The sequence below is a fragment of the Haplochromis burtoni genome, unplaced genomic scaffold, assembly GCF_018398535.1.
Source record: "Haplochromis burtoni strain Fernald_Lab_line unplaced genomic scaffold, NCSU_Asbu1 Contig_965, whole genome shotgun sequence".
NCBI classification, from domain to species: domain Eukaryota; kingdom Metazoa; phylum Chordata; class Actinopteri; order Cichliformes; family Cichlidae; genus Haplochromis; species Haplochromis burtoni.
This window is the reverse complement of record NW_024583326.1, coordinates 76641-87684: the sequence shown is the minus strand read 5'-3', so window position 1 is coordinate 87684 and position 11044 is coordinate 76641. Positions and strand designations below refer to the sequence as shown.

The 11044-nt window shown below is 40.6% G+C and overlaps 1 protein-coding gene across 5 annotated transcripts; it reads left to right on the top strand.

The window, feature by feature from the left end:
- Positions 1-3992: 3992 nt before the first annotated feature.
- On the top strand, positions 3993-6900 carry crebzf (CREB/ATF bZIP transcription factor). Of its 5 annotated transcripts, XM_005951400.2 has the most exons (5): positions 3993-4196; positions 5042-5593; positions 5694-5854; positions 6026-6101; positions 6500-6900. In XM_005951400.2, exons 2-4 carry the CDS (start codon positions 5085-5087, stop codon positions 6037-6039), a joined length of 684 nt encoding a protein of 227 aa, XP_005951462.1. In that variant the 5' UTR covers positions 3993-4196; positions 5042-5084; the 3' UTR covers positions 6040-6101; positions 6500-6900. The 5 variants fall into 5 exon arrangements, with proteins under 5 accessions (XP_005951462.1, XP_005951461.1, XP_005951458.1 ...); XM_005951399.2 differs by having other exon boundaries at positions 5694-6101; XM_005951396.1 differs by having other exon boundaries at positions 5042-5854.
- Positions 6901-11044: the final 4144 nt, after the last annotated feature.

Here is an 11044-nt window from a genome sequence, read left to right as displayed (position 1 = left end):
AGGCAGGAGGGTGAGACACCGTCTGGTCCGGGGACTTTCCTGGGCTTCTGTTTCTGGAATAGTCGGCTCACATCCTGATCATCCTGGTGAGAGGTGTGGTGGAGGTCGTTGAGTCTGGATTGGAGAGGGTGGTGGTGGTCGTTGGGTCTGGATTGGGGAGGGTGGGGGTGGTCGTTGAGTCTTGATTGGGGAGGGTGGTGGTGGTCGTTGGGTCTGGATTCGGGAGGGGGAGGGTGAAGGGGGGAGAGGTGGAAGGTGTGTTGGGGGTCAGTGTCTGAAGCAACATTCCTGTGGAGTGGAGGGTGGGGTGTGGGAGTCTCTCTGTCTCAAACCTGCAGTAGAAAGTGTTTAACTCGTTGGCCAGGTCTTTGTTTGCTTCAATAGTGAGTGGGGGGCGTCTGTAACTGATGATTTCCTGCAGGCCCCTCCACACTGACGCTGGGTCGTTGGCTGAGAGCCGTTCTTCCAGGTCTGTCGTATAATGCATCATAAAAAAATATCATTCATTCAAAATAAATCAGCAGTCCAATGTAATACAAATTAGTTTAACAAATGTAATCATTATCACCGTCTTCTAATTCAGGAGAATAATGCAAACTAAAACTACATAATAGCTTCACAATCCTTAATGAGGCCATCTTAATTGCACCAGGTCCTGTTTTGATGACTGATACCATCAACAGCACACCAGGGCCTGTGCTACTAGCTAAGGTAATCAACATTGCAACAGGGCTTGTGCTGCTGTCATAGGCCATCAACATCACAGCAGGGCCCGTGCTGCTAGCTAACGCCATCAACATCAGGGCCTGAGCTACTGTTGGTAGAGGCCATTTACAGCATACCAGGGCCTGTATTGCTGTTGGTAGAGGCAGTCTACAGCACACCACAGCCTGTGCTGCTGGCTGAGGCCATCTACACAACATCAGGGCCTGTGCTGCTGGCTAAGGCCATCTACATTACACCAGGGTCTGTGCTGATGGCTGAGGCCCGCTACATTACATCAGGGCATGAGCTGCTGTTGGTAGAGGCCATCTACAGTACACAAGGGCCTGTGCTGCTTTTGGTCGAGGCAATCTACAGCACACCAGGGCCTGTGTTGCTAGCTAATGCCATCTACATTACACAAGGGACTGAGCTGCTGTAGGTGGAGGCCATTGACAGCACACCAGGGCCTATGCTGCTGGCCGATGCCATCTACATCACACCAGGGCCTGTGCTGCTAGCTAAGGCCATCTAAATTACACCAGGGTCTGTGCTGCCGGCTCAGGCCATCTACATTACACCAGGGCCTGTGCTGTACGCTGAGGCCATCTACAGTACACCAGGGCCTGTGCTGCTGTCTTAGGCGATCTACATCTCACCATAGCCTGAACCTCTAATTGTGGAGACCATCTACATCACACCAGGGCCTGAGCTTCTGTTGGTAGGGGCCATTTACAGCACACCAGCGCATGTGCTATTGGCTGAGGTCATGTACAGAACACCAGGGCCTGTGCTGCTGGCTAATGCAGTCTACATTACACCAGTTCTGTCAGTGTGCCCCAGGGCAGCTGTGGCTACAACGTAGCTTGCCATTGCCAGTGTGTGAATGTGTGTGTGAATGGGTGAATGACTGAATGTAGTTTAAAGCGCTTTGGGGTCCTTAGGGACTGAGTAAAGCGCTATACAAATGCAGGTCAAAATGCAGGCCATCAGGGGCCTGTGCTACTAGCTAAGGCAAACAACATTGCAACAGGGCCTGTGCTGCTGGCTGATAACCAGCATCCACACAATAAATAAAGTATAAAGAAGAAAGAGAAACAGGAACTCAATAGTGTGGATAATTAATCAGCATCCACACAATAATAAAAATAAAGTATAAAGAAGAAAGAGAAACAGGAACTCAATAGTGTGGATGCTTAATCAGCATCCACACAATTTGTCACATACATATTTGTCACATACACAGTCATACACTTACGCAACTGCTCGTGACCTAAAGAAAAAAAAAGCTATGAATAAGACAGGAAACAAATATGAAAATTAAAAAGGGTAAATTTAACTAGAAAGAAACAAAATAAAATATAAAAATTAAAGTTTCAAATGAAATAACTGTACAACAACAAATTAGAATGAAGGGTAAATTTAACTGGGAAAGAATAAGATAAAATATATAAATTAAAGTTGAAAATAAAATAACTGTACAACAAAATACACAATACACAAATACACAGTATAGAAATATATAAGAATGTACGAAGAAATATAAATATATATATACAAGAACAGCAGCTGTACAAGTATTGAATGGAAATGAAGAAATATGATGTCCAGTGTTGTGCAATCCACATTTGTAAGTGTCTTGTACAGTGCAAATATCCTTAAAGTGATTTAGTGATGAAGTGCATGCAAACCAGTAAACAAATTAAAACAAACAAATACTGTTAAGAAACTATAATACAAAAACAGCTGGTGAAAATATAAATAATATGTAAACAACTTAACAACCCCCAAAGCGTCCAAGTCATGTCATGCGCAACATCTAAACACAAGAGGGGGGAGGGGGAGCAAAGTGTGCCTGCTTTGCGCTGACACAGGAGCGGCAAGTCCAGCAACCTGGCTGTTTGGCCTTTGCCAAAACCACAGCATTGCAAACAAGAGCGGAAGTAAAGAATCAATCTCACCAGGCTAGTATCGATCCGATACCGATGCAGACTTGGTATTGATATGATCAATATTTGGATCAATCCGCCTACAGCACTTTGTGAACCCTGGTTTTATGTTAGAGTGCTTTATAAATAAAGCTGGCATAGTATGTTCTAATTCTAATTCTAATTGTGATCTGCCTCTAGTTAAAGGTACAACAGAGAGCTTGGATAACCTCCAGCTCTATTGCAAATTGCAAAACCATGCCACCGTTCCTGGTTCCACTGCACATTCAGACTGCCAGCTTCCTTCATGTTCACCTTGCTTCTCCCATCCAAATGGATGGACTCATAACCACTGCTACATTATGAAGTGAAGTCTTGTATTTAGCACGTTTAGTGCAGTACACCACATATCACTTAAACTGTTAGCAGTCGGACGTACCGCCCACGGGACATTGGATGGTTTAGGGGACTAATAGGACTGCTAAGGGGTTAAAGACCTTGAATCTATTCACTGTTTACCCTTTGACATCTCTCTCTAAGTTGGAAAATTATATCTTCTATTTCTGAGAGTAAATTGCACTGTTAAAAAAAATGCCACTCGGAATTTGTAAGCCATTACATTTTTGATTCAGGATTTTTTGTTTGTTTTTATATCCTGTGCTGTCTGGCAGGTTTTGCAATCAGATTAGGCTTAACTCACATTCCAGAATTAAGGAAACTGACTCACACTTGGCTTTTCTCAAATCATCTTATCCTGTTTATCCTCAAAATACTATTTTGAATTTAATGTCTAAAATTTGATTTTAGTCTCAAAATGATACATTAAGATAATATGTTTATCCTAACATGTCATTAATACTTAGAGGTGGGAAGATGGGAAGCGCAGATGTTTTGAAACTGTGTCGGGCCTCTGAAGCTCAGATGTTTCGAAATAGGTTCTAAACACCCAGGTCACATGACCACGACTAAATGAGGTTAGTGTACATCACCCTAGTTTCAAAAGCCAGTGAAGCTGCTTCAGGACAGGGGTGATGTGGTGAATAGAGGGAATCTTAGTGATAACATGGGCAAGCAGAGACCCGGACACGTTGAAGCTTATTGGTAGAAAACAGTCATTTCTACAGTCATTGGTTAGACCAAAAAGAAGGTAATTACAGTAACAAGGCTATGAACTACTAGTACGATTTTCCGTCGTATTGAGACTGCAACAAAACGCTGCTTAAATTTAGAGTATTGAGACTTGCCATTGTGAAATGCACATCTTAAATGGTTCGTTGTAAGGCTCTTATTTTGAATGAATTTTTCGGACACTCCACACCAGTTGGTGGCGGTAATGCACCATTTTGATGTTTGCTAACCTTGTGAAGAAGAAGAAGAATTTTCCGGAAGTGTCGTCTGAACTCACTGTGAAGGTATTCGGTTACACTCTTTGGACTGCTCTGTGTTGTTTTCTGTTTAAAATTTCGGATTCTTCAGAAAAAGGAAACAGATAAGCAATCTGTAATCTTGGTAATTTAATCAACGGATAAACCGAAAGCATTTATTGCCGTTTTCCCTAAAAGGGAGGTAAGTACACGGTTGAAGAACTAGTGTGCTGCGTCATTATGAGTTAGCGCCTTAGTGTTTTAGCAAGGCTAGCCGCAGCTAAGAAGCATGTGAGCGGACGGTAAAAGAGGACGTTTTATACTTCAACTTTCAAATTAATTAGACTGTATGTCTTGGATATATTTTACTCTCTCTTTCAATGTATCAGAACATTAATGATTAAATCAAAGCTAACCGTATTTTACGAATATTAGCTTGGCGGTAAGGCGAACGTGGTTTTAGGACAACCAGGGCTCTGTCAGCAAGCTCACTATAGAACTATAGTGACAGAGCCCTTAATATTTGTGATGATGTTATTATTTGGTATCTCAATCTGCGAATGTTGCGATAATGCGGAAATGTATCTTTATATTGAACAAACGACTTTCTGTGGTGTGTTGTCGAGCACTTACTGTAAAAAGTACCTGTTGTAGGTGAAGCTAATGCTGAGCCTTAGCTTAGCAAGAGGCTAGGTAAAGCTAGGCCTTAGCTTAGCAAGAGGCCATTATACGTTCCTATTACGTTTAAGCAATAGATATCTCAGCGCGCCTGTAAGGAGAATGTGCCAGTACCTAACACGAAGTGGTTCATAAGTGATATAATAGGAGTGAATTATTTTTCGAGCCCAAACGGGAAAATACTCTAAACGTCTTTCATATTAGTTTGGTAGAAAATAAACACTATGCCGACAATTTTATAAATGTTTGGATTATTCTGTACAGTTGTAAATTAGTTATTGTTCATTGGCCTGTGTTTACTGTATTACCTTTGTTTGGTAATCAAATCTACGCCAACATAATTGTATGTTTCTATCTTTACATGTTCAGGTCTTTGTGGACAGGTTTCTTGCAGTCCAGCTGACAAACCACAATGATCACTAGAAGAAGAAGTGGCACTGTCACCAACACAGAAGTGCAGTCTCCAGAGGTTGAGGCGGTAGATGTGGAAAGTATGAAAGATCTTCCGATTCCATGTGATGGATTCAGAGTTAAAGATGTGGATGCTGCTGGAGTAGAGCTTGATGACCTGTTTGAAGACTTAAAATGGACACTAGACAGAGATGCTTCATCCTCGCTCTTCAATATTGATTTGGCTGATCTCTGTGTGTACAACACCAAAGATGGAGACTCCGGGCTTGAAGCTTCAACTGCCTCATCTCCTGAGAGATATTCTTCTGACTCCCAGAACAGCAGGCAAAAACAGTCAAGTCACGTGACTAACAAAAATGCAATCGCTGCCAGATTAAATCGTCTCAAGAAGAAGGAATATGTCAATAGCTTGGAGCAGAAGATCGGCATGCTTTCAACGGAAAATAGCACGCTCAAAATAGAAAATTCTCAGCTGACCAAGAGAGTGGAAGAGTTGGAAGATGAAACCAGGTACTTGAGGGCTGTGCTGGCAAATGAGAGCATGTTAGCCCAGCTCTTGTCCAGGCTGAGCGGTGTGAATGGGATGAAATTATCTTCCTCACTTTTCCAGGGGCCCAACTCAAACGAGCACGACTACGCCCTGCCCAGGAAACGGGCCAGAGTGGAGGAAAAAGAAACATCTGGTGGCGTGTGTCTTCATGTGGACAAGAATCATGTCTCAGTGGAGTTCTGCACCAAGTGTGCAGAGAGTGCAAGCACGGTGCTCAAAATGTAGGGTCAAGTACTTCTCTTTGTTTTCAGATATTGAGACTGAGCTTGATGGGGCTCAGTGTGCTGAACTTGAGGCTGGATGAACGCTTTGAATTGATTAATTACCTAAGAACTGTGCATGTGTTTTTGTGTGATGATGGAGTTCATGTTGCTGCTAAACCTTGTTGACAGTTTCTTCTAGGTAATTGGTTGATCCACCATGCGGGATGAGTGGCTTTCAGAACGCCTTTGTCTGCTTGACTCCATGGTAAGGATCAGACAAGAACAGACATTTTCTGTTTTGTTTTATTTCACAGGGTATAGCATTCAGCTGCGACGCCAGTGTTTTTGTTTCTATAACTTTATTTTCCTGCTAGTTTTTGAGCACGTCTTTTCCATATGGATTGTTGTTATAGGAAATAACTTGATTAAAGTTAATTAGGTTTTACTCTTAATTGTCTTTTATCTTTAATCTTAAGATGTTAAGATAAAGGTGCGGGTCCACAAAGAGTGATCTTATAGCGTCTCAAATTGGAAAAGCAATAATCTGTCGGAAGACAATTTTTTGTATGTTCAGTTTTTGTAGAACTAATCTCTTTGTGAACCTGCACCCCTGTACAAAAGAATACTTTCATTTAGCGCCACCTATTTTTCTTTATGCTAAAGTGGATTCTGCTGGTGGAAGGGGAAGAGGCTGGACAAGCGGCTGCCATCGTGGCCTGGTATTTTTTTAAAGGTAGTATCGGTATCAAATGGTATTTGTGATCCTATTTCATCACTACTCCACGACATCTGTAGCTGCTGATCCTGTCAGCATAGCTCCCGCAGCATTTTTAAGGGCTGACAATAGCTTCTCGTTTATGCAAACACAAGTTTAACAGTCTAAGAATTATAACTTGTATATATTGTTGGAATGTATATTTAACATACTCAGAAAAATCTGCTGTAAGTGGGAAAAAAATGTGTAAATGTGTACATAACTCTGAACACATACTGTTTTAGGTAAATGGCCTTTGAGAAATGTTGGACAAATAAATCTTATTTACAGTACTTTTGACTTAAAAGCATCTGCTGGTTTTGTTTTGTTTTTGAGTCTTGTTTAGTACTGTTGATATTAATGTGTCTCTTTTTCTCTCTCTAAACAGCAAGCTCTCTGCCGATAAACTGAACATTTGGGTCAAGTCTGGTAAAGGTTCTCAAAACAAATGACCAAGACCTCATTTCATGGAAGCACAAAGCATGAGGGCCCACAGGGGTTTTCTTGCCCATGTTTTAGCCCATTTACTTCAGATTACACAGCCACATCCTACACCTAAAATTAGTGGCGTTTTTATAGGTCTCGGTCAGTCCACTTAAACTGTACCAAGCCAGTCCCTGGTGATCTTTTCACTCCTACACGTCAGGGTATATTTACACTGCTGGGATTGCCAGCCCTGTGACTGTCAAACACCATTTTCAGTAGTTGTGTAGTTACTTTGGAACAGGAAACCTTACATTGAGCTTAACTCGTTAGTTCAATTCAAATGTTCGGCTTTCATAAGTTGCTCTATCCTTAAGTTTGCGTCACATGAAAAGCTGTCCATGTGAAAACTAGTGGAAAGCTTTTATTTTCAAGTGAAAATGGGTGTAATGAGTCAGATCTCTACACAGTAAAGTGTGGTCTGTAGACAGCAGATGGATTTAAGTGAATTGCTTTAATTTCAATCACTAATATTGTATACATTGTAATATAGTTTATTTGAAAACTACCTTTGATCCACTGAGATCTTTCATTTTTCTTCAGTGCGCGAATGCAGACTGCAGGCATTAAACTGCAGGCAGACTATGCAGGCATTAAATTGTGATGCATGTGAAAGTGGAGTCTATTAGGTGAGCTTAGCATGGAAACCAAATAAGTACATAGCTTCTCTGACTGTCCAAAGTTTATTTATATATTTTTCTTCTCGTGATGGTTAGCTACAGGCTGTTGGACTCTGATTTGAAAGTGTTGTATAACATTGCAGAAAACCAAAACCATCGACAGTGGGAAACTCATTCACTCACAAGTCAGACTGTAAGATCTGTAGCTTAATGATCATCTGTGTCAATCCTCATGGATATCAGTCTGCATGTGAGCTGTATACTTAAAAATTCCCCCCACTTGTAGTACAAATGGCAGTGGGTTTTTTTTTTTGGTTTTTTTTAATGTATGAATTCATATACCTCATGTATGCCTAAAGAAGTCACCCCCTGCTGGCAATGAGGAATAATGCATATTTAAGGTACTTGAAGCATTGCATGTGACATACGTGGACATTGTTGACTATTTGTTGTACAACTGTGTAAGAAATGAGCAGTTTCAGCTCCAGTCAGTTTAAATCAGGGGTGTCCAACATAAGGCCTGGAGGTCAGACTTGATCCAGGAAAGATGCCAACCTACTAGATGTCTTTGGAAAATGTGGAGGGCATAGAATTTGGGCTTTATTTACATAGCTTTGGCAGCTGCCTGTGCTGCTAATAAAAACACTGCCACAGACATTCATACTACGAAGTAATAGACAATTAAATGATAGAGAAGTTTCCTAATTACAGGGCAGTCTGGGTAATTAAAAAAAAAAAAACTACTGTCGTTTTATGTTTACTTCTTACAGTTTAAGACCAAAGGATCATGCTGAGCTGCATTTCTTTGTCATGTAGTAACACTGAGATGTGCTGTTGGGATATTGCAGGGATTAGATTTGCAGTTAAACAACTTCTTGTGTGTGTATAGTTTATTAATCAATGGGGGGGTGGAATTACTCTCTCTGCCTTTAACCCATTCACTCAGTGAAGCAGTGGGCAGCCACATCAGGTGCCCGGGGAGCAGTTTGTAGGGATGGTACCTTGCTCAGGATAGCCGTTCAGCAGATTTGAACCCCTGACCTTCCAATTATGGGGCAAACGCGCTACCTACTGAGCTATCACGGACAGTATCCCGCATTCTTGATTTTTAGTTCACAAACACTTCTTGTAATGGCTTACAACTCCTGAAACTTTGGAGGCTTTTTATACAGCTCTTTATACAGTAAAGTTACAGTGGGATACAAATAATATCAGGGTGATCCTGCCACAATTTGTTCCCCCTGTCCAAATCGCGGAAAAACACTAGTTTATGTTTCTAAAACCAGTTTGCACAGATGCATTTTTTTTGAAAAATGTATCAATAGTAATGTTGAATATTATCACACAGAAAAAAAACAACTACACGTAAAATAATTCCATCGTGACGCCTGTCTTTCTAAATGGAGGGACAGTAACTGTGTGTGTATATGTAAGCGTGTAAAAACTGCAGATAGGAAAATTATCCATCTGCCATTGTAGAAATTCATCTCATGTAAACATGGCGCACAGCGTGACGTGAAAAAAGGCACATACCTTTTGACTTTGCTTGACGAACTCCTCGTCCACAAGTAAATACAAAAACTGAGTTTTTGAAAATCTCCAAATCTGACAGGAGTTCTCCTTTTTTGGCAATTTGAAATGGCGTTTACGTGTGGACGAAAGGTCCAAACGTATAGAAAAAGCTGCGTTTTCAAAAATACCCGTGTAGATGTGGATGTAACGTAAAACAGTTAGTAGTTTATTGCTACCTGTAATTTATTGCAGCTTTTATTTGTTTAATTGGTTTACTAAATGTTTGAGGTGTGAAATAAACTAGGGGATTTAGGTGGTGGGGGGCGCGAAGATTTTCTTGTAAAACAAAGGGGGACCTAGCAAAAAAAGTTTCAGAACCACTGTTCCAGTGAATGCCATATTTTAATTCATTTTTGTGTTTAATATATTTTGTGAAAGCACTGTTTTGACATCGACCTATTTGGTCAATGTTGCATGTTATACAGTGCGTGTTTCAAGTTTCGCATAAACTGGTTCACTTTCAGCACTTTTAATGGAACCACCAGGCATAGAAGTGCTTCGCTTTGCACCAGGTCCAAGTACAGAGCTTTCCATCAGTTTCAACCCCAATTCTGAAGAAGCTGAAAAAGTGTAATGACATGCATCTCTCATAAACCTACAGTTTAATCACAATGTATCTCAGGTAACATCAAATGTTTAAGCTGAGGAAATGTACTATTTTGAGAGAAAATTACTCATTTGAAATTTTGGCAGCAGCACGCGATCAGAAAGCCAGCCCATGTTTACTACAATGTTGCAGTAGTCCTTTAACCTCCTAGGACCTGCCGTCCACATATGTGGACATCACATTTTAGGTTATTTAGACCAAAATACTCAATTTTGCCCTACATGGGCCTGATATCTACTTACGAGGACATTATACTGCTACTGTTCTATCAAAATTTTAAACAAGTATCCTCATATTATCCTCATATATCCTCATTCTTCTTAAAAACAAAAATAAGGTAAAAAACAAACAAACTGGTAATTCTTTGTTTTTACATTCATTGGGCCCCAATATGCCCAAATATCAAAGAGAAATTAAAAATGCATGTTGTGGAAGAGTTCGGGTCTTAGGAGGTTAAACATCTGAGAACTGAGACCAGTTGTTGGATTTTGCTGGAATCTGATACAAGATTCCAGCAAGAGCTTCACAACTGTAAGAATAAAATAAACATGAATTGGATGTACTTGGGGGATCGTATTCAAAACTCCACTTATCCTTATCACAAGGCCATGCCCTTATCAAAACTGCATTAGAGGATAAGCAGCAGTCATATACCAATAAGTCAGCAACAGACTATTCAGTCTGCCATAAGGACTATGTCTCTGTTAAATAAATGCAACTGATGATATTTTTCAAAAGCTGTCACATCAGAAAAATTGGCTGGCTTTGTAAGGAGCTTCTGCTGAAGTAAAAGTGGGTGGGTTACAGTTGCAGTCTCCTCTAAGAATAACCAGTACTTCAAGAAGAAAAGAGAAATGACTAAAGCATCTAAATAATTTTTACTGCAGATATGTGGCTTTGACCTAAAGTGTCATGAGTCCCACCTGTATTTCTTATGATGTTATAATAATGTCACAGCTGAGTCTGTCCAAATATCACTTGAGAGACGAGGACAATGCTATTTTAGTTTGTTTAAACAAGTGACATATTCAAAGGAGCTTGCAAAGAAAAGCGTCTGGACTTCTTTAAGTTACTTGAAGACGTTTCACCTCTCATCCGAGAAGCTTCTTCAGTTCTAAGGTCAAATGGTGGAGAGTCCCAGATATAAACCTAGTGGGAGTATCCCCCCACAG